At 36.2% G+C, this 17,606-nt stretch overlaps 1 protein-coding gene across 1 annotated transcript; it reads left to right on the plus strand.

Moving 5' to 3' along the window:
- The first annotated feature begins 1,965 nt into the window (after window positions 1-1,965).
- On the plus strand, window positions 1,966-8,321 carry LOC112743206 (DNA repair protein RAD5B). The gene is made up of 18 exons (XM_025792415.3): window positions 1,966-2,875; window positions 3,295-3,428; window positions 3,554-3,689; window positions 3,781-3,831; window positions 3,968-4,132; window positions 4,215-4,366; window positions 4,448-4,526; window positions 4,636-4,815; window positions 4,920-5,063; window positions 5,151-5,303; window positions 5,464-5,531; window positions 5,663-5,785; window positions 5,866-5,965; window positions 6,203-6,315; window positions 6,420-7,071; window positions 7,184-7,255; window positions 7,351-7,449; window positions 7,964-8,321. The coding sequence occupies exons 1-18, from the start codon at window positions 2,090-2,092 to the stop codon at window positions 8,084-8,086; spliced, it is 3,330 nt and encodes a 1,109-aa protein (XP_025648200.1). The 5' UTR covers window positions 1,966-2,089; the 3' UTR covers window positions 8,087-8,321.
- Window positions 8,322-17,606: the final 9,285 nt, after the last annotated feature.

Raw genomic sequence — 17,606 nt, forward strand, 5'->3', positions numbered from 1 at the left:
ATGATTTATTTCTTCTGTTTATCTATCTTTGAACTCCTGTTTCTTATATCGGGCTCTGAGTATTACTACTTCTTTCTATATATATTATTGTATAAGTTTTAGAATTGTCGTAGCACTTTATTATCCTTCGGTTTACAGCTAGAGATAAGGCTTGGGATGATAGGATGTTACACCAAACCAACCCTATGTTGAATGCACCATCACCTGCGTTCAACGCACCACCAAGCTGCATTGAATACAGCTCAACCCAGTAAGGCCTCCACTATGCGTTTGACGCACCAAACCATGCGTCTAATGCATCTACTTCCATGCATTCAACATTCCATGTCCATGTGTTGAATGCAGCTCCTCTTGCCTTCAATGCAACCTCCAGTAGCTGAGCAACCTTCCATGCGTTCAACGGAAGCTTTAATATTACCATCATTAGAGGCTCAAGGATCCCAAATTTTGGGCCATGCGTTCAATGCACAAGCCATGCGTTAGATGCAGCTTATCGGCCAACTCCCAGGGTCTCCTAAATCCTTCACGAATCTCTCCAAACGTCAAGCACTTAATTTAATGATCCAAGATTAAGCACATGCCATGATATCAAGCCTTGATTGCCAATTGTGAAGAGAATTACCAATAGCTTAATTTGAGAGGGAAAACTATATGAGAAGAATCAATTAGATTAGATTTTATTCAGTTTTCTTTGATTTAGTTTTGAATTCTGAATTTTTAGGATTAGGGTTAGCATTTAAAAAGGGGAGAGACACACACGTAAGCTCTCTTCCGACAGCCATTTCAATTCCTTGTTTTCGTTTTCAGCACATTATGAGTCACTAATCTCCTCCGCGAAGGTTAGGAGCCCTGTTGATTCTAATAGACTAATGTTATAACTTTTCTACCTTTGATTAATACATTGATATTTTTTAAGAAACAAGTTTTCGTTCGTCATCACAAAGATTTGAATGTATTGGAATATAATTCTCATCTGAATTGAATTCTATTATCACTTTGAAAAAGTTAGTTATTAGAATTAAGTTTGAAAACTTCTTCTCATAATTTTTTAAGTTTTAAAACTGGTTTGATAAGTGACATAAAATCAACTAGGTTTAGTTTTTAAGAATTGTGTGGTTTTGAATAAGTAAATATATCTCACCTCTTATCATAATCAATTGATCAAGGAATTGACGATTCGTTAAGTTAAGAGAAATTGAACTACTAAAGGATTGCGATTTGATTAACTATGATTTACCATGGATACATCTTTGCATATTTCAAAGTAGATAGTGAAAAGCATTCTTCTTGAAGTTTAAACATCTCCGAAACCTTAACGTTTTTATTCATATTACTTTCTTAACCGTTTACAAATTGCTTTCAATTAATTCTCTATTTTGATACTGAATACCTCGAAAACCTGAATTTCAATTGTCTAACTAGATTAATCAATTAACCATTGTTTGCTTAGTCTATTAATCCTCGTAAGAACGATAACTCACTCACCGTGGTATTACTTGATATGATTCGTTGCTTATCCAATTTAAAAAAAGTTCAACAGAAAGAAAGAAATAATTAAGAATAAAATTAGAATAAAATATTGACTAATTTCTAATTGTCCAAAATCTAATAATAAAAATAAAATAAAAAATTATTTTAAACATTAAAAATAAAACTAAATCAAATTAAATATAAAGAATATTATTCAAAAATATTAGAAACAAAAATTATATTTTACTACCCGAGTATCATTGTAAAATTTTGAAATACAAGCCAGGAAAAAAAAACACAAAACTGCGCCGGAAGGTAGGGAATGGTAAATTGGATTTGCGCCTTTGCGGTAAAATTTTCCAACGCAACCAAGGAAAAGAAGAATTAAAAACAGCGCCAAAAGGTTAAACGGATTTGGCGCCACGTTCACTCTCTTAAATCCCGCCCACTTCATATTCTATTCTTCCTTTATAAACCTCAAACGCGAAACGCCTTTCTACACTCTCATTTCCACTCTCTACTCTCATGGTCTTCGTAAGTCATAACCTATCCGCTTTGTTCTTTTAAACTTCTCCATTTTCATTTTTTTTCCTTTTAAGGCTCTTATACAATTTAACCTATGGAGGAACATTCAGTAACTGAAGGAAAAGAAGGAGGAGGAGCCTTCCAGAAGGTTCTAACCCCTTCCAAAAGCGACGACGTCGCATTCTTCAACGGCAAGCCTGTCATTGTCGCCCAGCCCCTCACAGTGGTCCGCGCCCTCACTAGCACCCGTGTCCTTGCCCCTCACAACCCTGCCGACTCGCCGAATCAACCCAGAGGAAACGAAACAACCACCGGAAACAACGCAAATGAGGAAAAGCCGCAAGAACAGGAAGCAGATTCGAAACACGTTTCTTCTGAAATACAAGAAGAAACGCGTTTCGAGGACGACGGAGATTCTCCTTCGGAGGTGGTGATGGAAACGCAGATTGAGCAACAAGAGCCCGAAGGCGAAGGTAAACGCTCTATGATGTCGTTTGAGGAGTTTCTAAAGGCTACGAACACGAAAGTTGCGTCGGAAGAGGAGGCTCTGAAACCAGTTGCTGAGAGCGTTGTTGTTCGCGTCAAGGAGGAACCGGTAGTCGCCGACGATGGCGACGTAGCGATTCTGAGTTTGAATCAAGCGCGTAATGCTGAAGTGAAGAAGAAGGATGAAGAGAGGATTCCAGGACTCGAGGACGGTGAGTTCGATGTGCCGCAAGGGTGGTTGCTTATGGGAAGAAAGGTGGAGATTGCTCTTTCGATGGCGAAGGGAGTGCGGCGATTGGTAGATAATGAGATCGTTCACTTCGATTTCCCTCGAGCTAATTCGTCTCTCAAGTCTCAATCCCTCGTTCGCATCTCAACTAAGCGTTCCGGATTGGTAAAATTTGATATTAATTGTTTGATTAGATAAATCCATCTTCATCTGATGTTTGTAGTTTTAAAATTCATTTTTTATTAGTTAATTTGGCCTTTTAAATGAAGAATTAATACCGGTTTTCTAGTGGAATAATTTAGGGTTTTTTATCCGATTTTTATTAGAACTAAACCCATCTAGACTTGTGTAAATGTGTTGATATTGCAATGTGGCGTATGTAGCAAAATTGATATAATTGAAATTTATGATTTCGTAATTTTATTTATAACTTGGCTTAAAACAAGTCGTTAATTGACATGACAATTGTTGGGCAAGTTTTGGTGCATTTTAGCTTTGTTTTTTATGAGAGCTGTTTATGGTGTGTAATTATTTGGAAGCTGACGGTGTTGCGTTTGTTGTGTGGTTGGAATTCTATTCTGCAGGTTGGGAGGCTTCCAATGGAGTGGGCGAACACTGTAGTTCCTCTTGTGCAATCTGGGTTTGTTCAGGTTCGAGGGCGATGCATAGGTGTACCGCATAGCCTCAAAATGATGCAAGAAATCATGCTGTTAGTGAGGTATGTGAAAAAATCTTGATTGTTCAGATAATCCCTTATTTATTTCCTTTTGATTATCTTTAACTTGATACTGTATTCTGTAGACGAAGCTAGATAGTTAATTTACCCCCTGTTTTTGTTTGCAGCTTTTATATTCACCAATCTGTATTCACAGAATGTGTTGAAAACTCTTGGAGCATAGAAGCTTGTCGTAACCGTAGCTCTACCATCAAGCCACTTCCTCAACTGTTCAAAATGCTAGAGATTAAACCATATCAGAAGGTAATAGATTATAGACCTATATATTTCGTTCGTTTTGGTGGTTTCTCTATTTTGCATTTATAACAAGGGTATTTCCCCCAACCTCTCCCAGGCCTATTTCACCCCTGATGATGTTTCCAAAAAGCGGCCTCGAAATACCGAGGTATTTGCTAGATGCTACACAATCTGTTCCTTCCTTTTTAACTATTTCTACTTTTCATAATAATTGTTAAGAAAATTATTTAAATGCATTTGAAATGAATGCTTCCCCGGAAGTCTAATTCTGTTGATGCTGCCAGGTTGACCCAGGTGAAGCTGTAGCCTTACATATGATCAAGCAAAGAAAGTTGGCTGAATCAGGAAAGGGTGTCCAGCAGATTCCGGAGCAGAATGAGAATGAACAATCTCTTTCAGAGTCGGCTTTGAATAAGCTCATTGGAGCTTCAGAAATCTATGACCTGGAGGTAAAAAGCTCTTCAGCTTTTAAATTTTCAGTTACTTATATTTCACATCTTATCAACGTGTTTCTAATTCTTGTACCTATAGGAGAAGGATTCGCCACGAACACTGAAGTGTGTTCTAAAGCATTACCAGAAACAAGCTCTCTATTGGATGTCAGAGATAGAAAATGGGAATAGGGCCGATAGTGCTGAGAGTAATCTTAATCCTTGCTGGTCTGCCTACAAAATATGTGAGGGGTACGTACTCTAATAATAATCTAAATGAAATCCTTTTGATGAATATCAGTGGGGAACTCATCCTGACATTATCTTTAACAGAAGAATGATTTATGTGAATATCTTCACTGGAGAAGCAACAACCACAATTCCAAGAGCTACACAGATGGCAAGAGGAGGGGTGAGTTTGTTTCAAGACTATCAGCCTTATCAGATTTCTACATATTATATACAGTTTGAGGAGTGTGTTAATTATGAAATAATGTTATAAACACTCTTTGTTTATATAGATTCTAGCAGATTCAATGGGACTTGGAAAGACGGTCATGACAATTGCTCTGATTCTCACTAACACAGGCAGGGTTAACTCAGAAAATGATAGTCTTGTCACTGGTAGGAGGAGAAGCATATATAGGCCTAATGGTGGCACTCTTATTATTTGTCCGGTGGCATTATTAGGTCAATGGAAGGTGAGTATCCTTGTTTTCAGCATCAAGAGAAAAATCACCACCACTGATTTTCAGCATCATCTTATAATTTACAAAAGTAGCTCTTAAGCTTTCAATATATACAGGATGAGCTTGAAACACATTCAAAAGAAGACAGTCTCTCCATATTTGTTCATTATGGTGGGGGTAGAACCACTGATCCTGAGTTGCTTGCAAGGCATGATGTTGTCTTAACAACATATAATGTCCTGTCAGGAGCATATAAAAATGTGAGGATATTTTCCTTTATACTTGCATTTCTTTAAAATGCACAGTAAGCTTTCTCATATTGTGTACTCCGTGACTGTTGAAACCAGGATGGAGAGAATAGTATCTACCACGGGGTCCAGTGGTACAGGGTTGTGCTAGATGAAGCTCATACTATTAAAGCCCATAAAAGCCAGGGTGCTATGGCTGCATTTGCTTTGACCTCACACTGCCGCTGGTGTCTAACTGGAACCCCTCTTCAGGTTTGTCTTTCTGATTATCTGTTGAACATTATGTTTCCATTTACATTTTAGTTCAAGTTGAGATATTCTTCCATGTGGAAATAGACTTTGTCTTTCTTTGAAATGTGAAACGACTCACCATCAGGCACATTGCTTATGCTTTTGTTTTTATCTATTTCAGAATAGCTTGGAAGACCTATTCAGCCTGTTGTGCTTCTTGCGTGTTGAACCTTGGTGCAACTGGGCATGGTATGTAAAGAACATATGGCTACTAGTTGATATAAGTTGATAATGTTTGTTCTAGGTAGAGGCCTTTTATTGAGGAAACTGTACTGGTTTTTAATGGTTCATTTGTTGTTTCATAATTTGCAACTGTGTAGGTGGAATAAATTGATTCAAAGGCCTTACGAGAACAATGACCCAACAGCCTTGAAATTGGTAAAGGCCATTTTAAGGACAATGATGTTAAGAAGAACTAAGGAAACTAAGGATAAGCACGGGAGGTACTCATTTCCCTTAAATTCTCTCTTTTGCCATCTAAAATCATTTTTATCATGATACTTATATTGCAATATTTTTCCAGGCCCATTCTTCTCCTGCCACCAGTTGATACTCATTTTGTTGAGTGTGAACAGTCAGAATCTGAACGTGATTTCTATGAAGCCCTCTTCACTAGATCTAAGGTAAGTTTTGTGCAATATCTCTTGATGGTGATTGAGATTATCTTTTAATATTTTTTGGTGATTGAGATTATCTTTTAATATTTTTTACATTCTTTTTAATAAATTGGTAATTGTTCACTGTTTTATAATTTATGCCTGAAATTGATCCTCTGCTTAAGCAGTTTGGATATTTGTTAAGTATATTCTTGTCTGGGATCTGTGTCATGAGTCTTAAAACATTTTTATGCAATCAAACAGGTTCAATTTGATCATTATGTTGCACAAGGAAAGGTTTTACACAACTATGCAAATATCCTTGACCTGCTATTGCAATTGAGACGGTGTTGTAACCATCCATTTTTGGTTATGTGGTGAGTGAGGCAATCATTAAATTTCTCCCTACCTTTTTTGTCTTCCCAATCTCCATTCCTCTCATATACTGTCTATTTAATGATGAATTGCCTTGTTTATGCAGCGGTAACTCAGAGAAATATGCCGACTTGAGCAGACTTGCAAGAAAATTCTTGCAATCAAGTGCTGAGTCACTTAACATGTGCAGTAGTCAAAATGATCCACAGAAACAAGCAGAGTTGAATAGACTTGCTAGTAAATTCCTTATCGATACTGATTCTACTTCGAGCTCCATGCAATCTCGTGCATACATTGAGGAGGTCTTGGAGCTTATTCAAAAGGGTGAAATCTTGGAATGCCCTATATGCATGGAGGCACCAGATGATCCTGTGTTTACCCCTTGTGCACATAGGTTCTGTAGAGAATGCCTATTCAGTCACTGGGGGACATCTGAGGGTGGTAAATGTGCAATTTGTCGTCAGCAACTCAGGAAAAGTGATCTCATTATTTGTCCATCTGAAAGCACGTTCAAGGTTGATATTGCAAACAATATGACAGAGTCTTCAAAGATTTCAAAGCTCTTGGATTACTTGCAAAACATTCAGACATCATCCCCTGGCGAAAAAAGTATTGTGTTCAGTCAATGGACATCGTTCTTTGATCTGTTGGAGAATCCACTGAGAAGGAAAGGAATTGATTTTCTGAGATACGATGGCAAATTGACCCAGAAACAGAGGGAGAATGTTCTGAGTGAATTCAATACAAAAGAGATAAGGGTAACTGAAATCTCTATTTGAAACAACATTTACAATGATAAAATATTACTCCTGAAGGCCTGAATATCAACACTCGTTTTTACGTATTCCTTTTGTTGTTTTTTGTTTTCAGGTCTTGTTGATGTCATTAAAAGCTGGTGGGGTTGGCTTAAACTTAACTGCAGCCTCAAATGTTTTTATTATGGTATATAGCCTAAACCGGCTCCCCTTTCTTCTCCCTCTACTCAATATATGTAACATGTATCTTCAGTGTGTTAACTCTTTCTAATGTTTACATAGGATCCATGGTGGAATCCAGCAGTTGAGGAACAAGCAATAATGAGAATTCATCGCATTGGACAGAAGCGAAGGGTTGTTGTTAGAAGATTCATTGTCAAGGTTAGCTATTGCATTTTCTCACCTACCTTAGAACTTAGACGTTAGCAAATACTACATTTTATCTTAAACTGCTTAAAAACCCAGAATCCAATTTGTCACGAGTCACATGTTCTGATTTTGGCTTTGGACTTTGAATCTTCAAAATTGCTACTCAATAGTATATATACCCTAAACAGTATTGCACCTTTTTTTTTATTTTTAATTAGGGTGACCCCTTTGACACTGCTAAACATTTATAGCTACTTAAACTCAAACTTTATGCAAGAATAACTATTTTTGCTTTTGATTTCTTTCCCTGAATTTTTGGTTTAGCATTGGTATCTTAATTGACAAAAAGACACCTTCACATTTTTCACGTTTTTTTTTCCAAGTAATTTCGTCCAATTCTTATGTCATGTCAGATTGTGTCTTGAACTTTTTCTGCACCAGGATTCAATTTGCACATTCTTTTGTAGTTTATTCCCTCCTCCCGGAGCGTTTTGGTTGATTTATGGATTCTGGTTATTGTGAACAGGGCACAGTGGAAGACCGCTTGCAACAAGTGCAGGCCAGAAAAGAGAGAATGATAGCGGGTGCCCTTACTGATGATGATGTTCGGACTGCTAGGATTCAAGATCTCAAAATGCTATTCACATGAGAATTTATTATTTTGGGGTAGATGACTCGAGTCAATATTGTCTATTATCTATTTTATATTCCGGGGTACTATTATAATTCAGTGCTTCACATCTTCAAATGAAGCACATTTTTTGTATAGCTGAGTAGGGTCGTATAAACATTATTGGAGCTTCTTTCTCATATGTTAGTCTGAATTGGATGACCTAAAGAAAATAGTCTGTACTCGAAAAAGAAAAAGCAAGCTGTTTCCCAAATCTTGAGGTATTATTAGCATTTAGCAGTCTGTTTGGTGCTTTTCTCTTTCGTCAAAGGAGTGGGATATTTTCTCAAAATTAACTTTTATAAAGTAAAAAAAGGAAATAAATAAAATATTATAAATTTTAAATGTCAAATTCTAAATCTGAATTATTAAGTATAAAATAAATAGAAAATTAAAATTTATTTAATTAATAAAAAATACAATACTAATCTTCAAAAATGAATTTGTTAAATTCAAATAGTGGGAAAAGATAAACATACAAAAATAATCTTAAATTATTAAACTACTCATAAAAATATCTTTCAAATTTGTAAATTTGTTAATGACTAAAGTATTTTTAAAATATCTCTCTTTAAGTATATATTTTTAAGAGATTTTGAAAACCAGATTTTGATTAAATGTTTTGTAAGCATGATTAGAAAATTCATATATTTTATCTTAAAATTTAGTTATTTTATAATAAGTGAACTTTTATGCTCTTTTGGTGTAAATATCCAAAAATATTTTAAAAAATAAAAAATCTGAAGTTTAAATTTTGATCTCGTTTATATATATATATGGGTTTTAAAATATATTTATAAAATTTTAGATCAAATATACAAATAATTTGTTAAATTTATTAGTGATTTATTATTTATAAAAAAATTGTAATCTTTGTTATTTTTATCATATTTTAAAATATTTTTGAAAATAATTTTATCTTTAATAAAATCAGTAGATAATTCTATTAACGATTTAATAATTAGAGATTATTTTGGGGTCGAAAGTTGTTGCTTTGTTAGGTTTGTGATTTATTACTTTTAATATGACGCCACACCACCATTGGCCATGGCTATTGGTCAAAAAGCTCGTGGCATAGGTTGTTTGATTTCGATTCTTTTTACCAATTTGACTAAAATTAGATACCTTGATGCGAAGGAAATCTAAGCCTTTTATTGTGTAGTTCTGCTTGCATAGACAAATAATTTAATCAACCTAGCTTTTTAGAACTTATAAGTTATAAGGTAAGATTAGAAAGTGAAAGTGAGAACTGGGCGACTAAGTTTATATATAAGATAATAAAGTTAGATAAATTATGAATACCTGCAGGATTCTCAATTAGTATAACATCAAAACAAGAAAAGCACCTTAGCCTAACTAATCACTCGTTAAGAGGGGAAATTGGTGGTTCACATGTTGGATTTTCCCTTTAATTATTGGATATGTATGTTTCGTGTCGTGTCTATTTTTAACTGTTATACTCTTACTCAGCTTGGCTCAAGATTTCTTTGTACATTTTTGATGAACGAATTTTTGTGTGATATAGAATTCACTAATAAATTTTTGTTGCAAGTATAGCTTCTAAACCAATAATAATCCTTTCATACAAAAATTTGTTTGTCACTACAACAAACCCCTAAAATTAATAATCGAAGTATTTAAACCTCGGGTCGTTCTCCTTAGGAATTGCAATAAAGTGTTCTTGTTATTGGTTAGAGGTTTTGGCATAAGAGACAAGAAATATAAATGGCAAAGGAAATGAACTAACAACTAAGAGAGCTCTTGGTAAGGAATGAGAAGTGGAAGTCCTATCCTCATTACCATCATCAATTGAGATGAGAGTTGTGTATTGCTCCCACTTGATTAACCTCTAACTACAAAGAAAAGTCAAGTGGAGGAATTAACTTGATATCACAAGTCCTAGCCAAATATAGATAAAAGACTAGCTATATTGACATTCAAGTCAATTAGCAACTTCCAATTATCAATCATCAAAGGAATTAGATAACTCAAGAGTTTCCAATTACTCAACCAAGGTCAAGAGGAACAAAATCTATCTCATAACTAAAAGAAGCATTTCATCAAACACCTAAAAGGCAACAAAGGTAAACAACATGAATTGCAAGAATTAAAGAGAGATCTAACTACAAAAGCAAGAGATTAACAATAGAAAGGCAAAACAATTATAAAACAACAAAGAACTTACCAATTGCATTGAAGAAGAAATGTAGATCTACAAAAGAATTCATAAATTACAATTAACAATACAAAGAAACTACAAAAGAAGTAGAATGCTACAACTACAAGAGAAGAATTAAAGATGGAAAAGAAAAATTGAAGCAAGAGAAGAGAGAGATCTAGATCTAAAACTAAGAACCCTAATTCTAGAGAGAAGAGAGAGCTTCTCTCTCTAGAAACTAATTCTAAACTATAACTAAACTAATTGGTAACTAACTTCCTCATTTCCCTTCAATCCTTGAGTTAAATAGCATCAGAAATGAGTTGAATTAGGCCCAAAATGCTTCAGAAATCGCTAGTCACGAGTTGCATTTAAGTGAGTCACGTGCAGCATCAACGCGTACACATACATCACGCGTACGCATCCCTAAACGTCAGAAAAATATGACATATTTTATATTATTTTGAAGCCTCGGATGTTAGCTTTCCAACGCAATTGGAACCATCTCATTTGAACCTCTGTAGCTCAAGTTACGATCGATTAAGTGTGAAGAGGTCAGTATTGACAGCTTTGCGATTCCTACATTTCTTCATGAGTTCTCCATTTCTACATGCTTTTTCTTCATTCCCTCAATGTCAATCTTTGCCTCATAAACCTGAAATCACTTAACAAACATATCAAGGCATCTAATGGAATCAAGGTGAATTAAATTTAGCTATTTTAAGACCCAGAAAGCATGTTTTCACATTCAAGCACAATTAAAGAAGAATCTACCAAACCATACTATTTCCTTGGATAAATGTGGGAAAAGGTAATAAAACCCCCTAAAATCAATACAAGATAAACCCTAAAAATGGGGTTTTTCAATTTTATCAAATATCAAAAGAGTATTGTTTCACTTTTCTTCTTTTTTCTTTTACAAAAGAAAAAAAAGCAAGCAATTGTAAATCTTTTTTCTCTCGATAAACTCTAACTCTCTATCTTTGATATCGTCACATGGTCATCGAAAGAAGAAGATCTAGTAAACAGAAGAACAAAAAAAAATCAAAATGAATAAAGACAACATAGTAACACAGAATACGAAAGGCATTGTTCTAGAGGATGAGGAATCAACCCAAAAGAAGGTATGTTTTAATAGGAGCCAAGAAGGTAAACAAGATAGCCAAGAGAAAGATAAGATGCCAAGGAGTTCATATCGTGACATGGTGGTGGAAAATAGATTTAAAAAACTAAATCCACAAGAAAATTTTGAGATGGTATTGGAAGATTATATTCCAGAAGATCTTACTGTGGAGGCTCTGATAGAAGATCAAGCTCCTTTCAATCTTATTCCTAAAAGTCAAGAATCTTTGGAGGGGTATGATGAGTGATGTTGTAACACCGTTACTGTTAGAATGTCACGCTTCTGGCTGCCACACTCTGATAGTGAGAATGTTATGACGACTCCCATATCTTTAATAATAAGATATGGGCCTTTAACTCGAAATTGTATTGTCGTTTTCTTTGAAAATCCGGAAAATACTTTTTATCTCAATCAAACATGCATATATAACTCAGTTCAAAATCACAATCCTCATATATTTATACATATAGATGTAAAACATCTTATACAAGTAACTTACAAATATACATACATACATACATACATATCCTTACAACTCCTATCCCTCTTACAAATATAATAATAGAGGCGAGGAAAAACTATAACTGTATATACAATAATATAGAATACAATCAGATGATCGACAAAAACTCCTTAAACTTTTTGTCTGTCCTGAAAAGAGAAATCTGGAGGGGGTGGGAACATCGTCCTCGCTGGTTCTTAGTAAGGGTTTTTAAGAATTGTCATAAGAGGATATTTAAAAGAAAATTGTTTTTCGATTGCAGTGACCATCGTTCGTCTTATGAATTATTTTGAAAACCAACTGTTAATCATCCAAAAACTCAAACCTTTTCGAAAACCACTAGTTAATTAGCCAAAATCCAAATTTAAATTTTGAATTTATAAAAACTCCAATTAAACACAATATCTCGAAACCATTTACTACATGAACCGAAGGAGTAATTTCATCAAACTTACCACTGATTCATCTAATCACGGCCTCCGACCTAAATATAACCAAATCACGGCCTCCGGCCCAACACAATATCACATCATGGCCTCCAGCCCAAAACAATATCACATCACGTCCTCCGGCCCAAAATAATATCACATCATGACCTTTGGCCCAACACAAAATCAAATTACACTTTTTATACACTTTCTATTTATACACTTTCTATTTTGGATTTCAAAATTTTGAGTGGGCTTTTTGATTTGGTGAAGAAGTGAATTAAGTTGGATTTTTGAGTGAAATTCAGCCCATGTTGCTCCCAGGAGGTTGCTCTGCTCTTGTGGAGGGCAGAGCAGGGAAGCCTTGCATGTGGATCCAACTAGCGTGCCAAATTTGGGAGGGGCATCAGGATGGTGCCCTGCCCTTATGGAGAGCAGCGCAGTGTTGTCATGGTGCGTCCAAGCTGCGTGCCTAAGCTCCCTTGCTGTGCGTCAATGTGTGCGTGCTGGCCGTGCCAAATTGTGCGCCATGCACCAAGGAATGTTGCTCTGCCCTCCACAAGGGCAGGGCAGCGCAAGCTTTCCTTGTTCTTGGGTGAGGTCCCAAGTTCGAAACTTGCTGGATGGCTTTTGTTGCCCCTTTTTTCTTGGTTTTCTTGGCGCCAAGGTAGTGCCTAGTTTCTTGCTTCCTCAAGGTCTTGTGTTCGATCCTTGGAGGTTGAAAACAAGCTAATTTTGGCTTATTTTCCTTCCATTTGAACGCTACTTCCTTCCCTCTTGAGCTTGGTTCGAAACCCATGGATGGCACTTGGAGAACAATTTTCTTAAATTTTTCCATGAGGAGCCCGAAATTGCTCTTGAGGAGGGCAGGGAAGAGTTTTTCCTTCCCTTATTTCTTGGCCTAGAATTGTGCTCCGCCCTCAAGGAGGGCAGGGCAGTGAAGCCTTGAATGCTTGGTTCATTGTTGTGCTCCCTTGGAGGGCAGTGTGCTCTTGTGGAGGGCAATGTGGCTTTCTCCCTTCCATGCGCTACACTCTTTTCTTCCTTGGGCCACGCTTTCTTAAGCCATGCTTCATTTTTTTCTTCTTTTCTTCACCTACAAATAATCACAACAACCAATCAAAGTATCACTAAATTCACAAGGTTTATAAATCAATTAAAATTCAATTAAATTTAGCTTAAACCTCATGATTTAGCATCAATTAAATGGTGGTTGTTTGATTCAAATAAAACATGCAATTCCACTCTAAATTGCTTACTTATGGTGCAAGAAAGTGCATAAAAACTAGTGAAACAAGTGAAATTAGCTTGAGAAATAGGTATATGATGACTTGTCATCACAACACCAAACTTAAATCTTCCTTGTTCCCAAGCAAGCATCAAAATTAAGAGGAAATGAAATGAAAAAAAGAAAAGCATACATATCCTTATTAGGCATATATTAGAACTTGGTTCATGGAGTTTTTATGCAGACAATGATAACTCAGTTATTGTTTGCTGTTACATAATATACACTTTTCCTCAAAGGCTTACTAAGCTTGTTGTTGTAAGGTTTACTTTTTACTTGCTCCCTTGCTAACTTTTCTTGTTTTATTTTGCTTAACAAGCTTATTATTCTTTGAAGGCTTGGTGTCAAATGTTGCAGCAGCCTTTGGCTTTATTTTTACTCAACATTTCTTCACCACAGACACATGGCTCACTATTTCCTCCTAGGATCATTGATGCCCAACACCTCTTTGGATAACTAAATGTTCTGTAGCTAGGTTGCTCTTTATTGTGGACTTTCAATTGGCCATCCCAAATCAGTTGGTCTAAGTGGCTAGGTTTTGAAATACCCCTTAGAATTTACTTGTCCAAGCATATCCTAGTATAAGAACACCACGGCATGTGTCCTAGGGTCCAAGCTATTGGTGCCCAGCCTTTCTTCTTTGTTTTTCTTGCTACATTGGCTTTTTCTTCTTCCTTTTCTTTCTGTTTTATTTTTGTTCTCAAGGGAATTTTTTTTTACTGATAGGAACCTTTATGACAGCAAGCTAGCTCACACTTCAATGAAAATGACATTATGCAGCAATTATTTCATGAGTTATGCATTTAATCAAACACATATACCACCATTAACTTCCATTCCAACTTATGCAATATTGGATATTTACTTTCTAATTCAAACATTTCTCTTTTATTCAAGCATATGGGAAACAAAACAAAATTTAAAGCTAAGTGATGAATGACAAGCATCTATGCAAATTATTCTTAACAAACAATTCCACTTGCAACCAGATAAACACTTTAGCAAGATATATAAGGGTTCCCAGATTCAAAACAATTCATAGCAGCAAGGATTCAGTTTAGATACAACCTTTGAAGTTGCAGCCCTTTGATCCTTCCTTCTGTTGTGTTCTCTTTTGAGTCATAATGCAAATTATCTTCAAATGTTGGCTAGTTTTCTGTATAATTCTCAAAAGTTGCTTGCATCTCAAGCCCTTAAGTGAATGGTTAGTATGCATGAGTTGAGTATGTCTTTTGGATTTATTTTGGTGTGGGAACACCAAACTTAATTCCTTACCACTGCCTCTGATGCAACAAGTTAACCATATGTGGAATCTTGTGTCCTTGCTAAAAGTTATGGAATTAAAACTAGAAAGCAGTTAAATAGTTGAATAATTTGTCTGATTGCTTGGAGCTAGCATTGTGCAAGAAGTGAGAATGTTTTTAAATGAGATTTTGGTGGAACACCAAACTTAGAATCCTTCATTCTTCTTTAAATTGTTTTGGTGTGCAACACCAAACTTAGCTCCTTGCAATCCATACTAATTATTCAACATTTTTATTGAAAAAGCTATGAAAAGAAAACTACTTCAGGTTGGGTTGCCTCCCAACAAGTGCTTCTTTATTGTCACTAGCTTGACATCCTTCATTGTTGCTTCAAGAAGGCTGTAAGCTCTGAACCTCTTTTTCCTTGTCCCATTGTCCTCTTAGGTACAGTTTTGCTCTGTGACCATTTGCTGTGAATTGACGCTTCGTTGCTTCGTCTAGCAATTCAATACTTCCATAAGGAAAAATCTTAGTTACCAAATATGGACCAGTCCACTTAGATTTAAGCTTGCCAGGGAACACCTTGAGTCGTGAGTTGTACAAGAGTACTTGCTGTCCAGGTTTGAATTCTTTCTTCAAGATCTTCCTGTCATGCCACCTCTTGGCTTTTTCCTTGTATATCTTGGCATTTTCATAGGCTTCTAACCTAAATTCATCCAGCTCATTTAGTTGCAACAACCTTTTCTCTCCTGCTGATTCAGAGTCAAGATTTAGGAGTTTAGTAGCCCAAAAAGCTTTGTGTTCAAGTTCTACAGGAAGATGACAAGATTTGCCATATAATAGTTGAAAGGGGGACTTTCCAATGGGAGTTTTAAAAGTTGTCCTGTATGCCCAGAGTGCATCTTCCAACTTCCTAGCCCAATCCTTTCTGGTGCTTCCTACTGTTTTCTCTAGGATCTTCTTCAATTCTCTGTTTGCTAATTCTGCCTGCCCATTAGTCTGAGGATGGTATGGTGTGGCTACTTTATGAATAACTCCATATTTATGAAGGAGTTTCTCCATTTGTTTGTTACAAAAATGACCACCACCATCACTAATAAGATCTTTGGGTACTCCATATCTAGTGAAAATGTGGTTCTTGAGGAATTGAAAGACAATTTGCGCATCACAGATAGTTGTGGCTATGGCTTCCACCCACTTTGAGACATACTCTACTGCTACCAAGATATATCTGAAAGAATAGGAAGGGGAAAAGGGTCCCATGAAGTCAATGCCCCATAGATCAAATAATTCTAATTCCAAAATGAAATTCTGCGGCATCTCATTCCTTCTTGTCAATCCTTCTGCTCTCTAGCATTCATTACATTGGTGAACAAACTCTTTGGCATCTTTGAAGATGGTTGGCCAATAGAAGCCACTCTGTAGTATCTTTGCAGCTGTTCTTTCTGGACCAAAGTGTCCACCATAAGCTGAGCCATGGCAATGCCACAATATATCCCTTATTTCACTCTCAGGGACACACCTTCTAATCACTCCATCAGAACATCTCTTGAACAAGAAGGGTTCATCCCACAAGAATTTCCTTGCTTTATTGATTAACTTCTTCACTTATTGCTTAGAGAACTCTTGAGGTATCTTCCTCCCCATTTTGTAGTTTGCTATGTCAGCAAACCAAGGTGCTTGCTGGATCTGCAAGAGGTGTTCATCTGGAAAGCTTTCATTCACGGGTTGGGAGGTTTTTTGAATTGTTTCTTGTGGTAGCCTCGACAAATGATCAGCAACTCGGTTTTCAGTGCCCTTCCTGTCCTTTACTTCAATATCAAACTCTTGTAGGAGCAATATCCACCTGATAAGTCTTGGTTTAGCGTCCTGCTTTGACATCAAATACTTAAGGGCAGCATGGTCAGTATAAACCACCATTTTGGATCCTATCAAGTATGATCTAAACTTATCAAATGCATAAACTACAGCTAATAATTCCTTCTCTGTTGTGGTGTAATTTTTTTGAGCCTCATCCAGCACCTTACTTGCATAATATATGACATGATGCAAGTTCCCCTTCTTTTGTCGAAGCACAACACCAATTGCAATATCACTTGCATCACACATGAGTTCAAAAGGTAGTTCCCAATCCGGGGGTGTGATGATTGGTGCCGTTGTGAGTTTGTTTTTTAAAGTTTCAGAGGCATGCTGGCAGTTTTCATCAAAAACAAATGGATTATCAATCATTAACATATTACTCAAAGGTTTGGCTATTTTAGAAAAATCCTTGATAAACCTTCTATAAAATCCTGCATGCCCCAAGAAACTTCTAACAGATTTCACATTAGTTGGTGGAGGGAGCTTCTCTATGATCTCCACCTTTGCCTTGTCAACCTCTATCCCTTTTCTTGAAACTTTGTGACCAAGAACAATCCCCTTGGGCACCATGAAATGGCACTTCTCCCAGTTCAAAACCAAATTAGTTTCTTGGCACCATTTCAAGACAAGAGTTAGATGTTTCTGGCAAGCATTGAAATTGTCACCAAAAACAGAAAAGTCATCCATGAAAACCTCTAAAAACTTTTCGACCATATCTGAAAAAATGGAGAGCATACACCTTTGAAAGGTGGCTGGGGCATTGCATAGCCCAAACGGCATCCTTCTATAGGCGAAAACTCCAAATGGACATGTGAATGAAGTCTTTTCTTGGTCCTTTGGATCTACCACTATCTGATTATACCCAGAATAGCCATCCAGGAAGCAATAGTAAGCAT

The sequence above is a fragment of the Arachis hypogaea genome, chromosome 2 (genome assembly GCF_003086295.3).
Source record: "Arachis hypogaea cultivar Tifrunner chromosome 2, arahy.Tifrunner.gnm2.J5K5, whole genome shotgun sequence".
Lineage (NCBI taxonomy): Eukaryota > Viridiplantae > Streptophyta > Magnoliopsida > Fabales > Fabaceae > Arachis > Arachis hypogaea.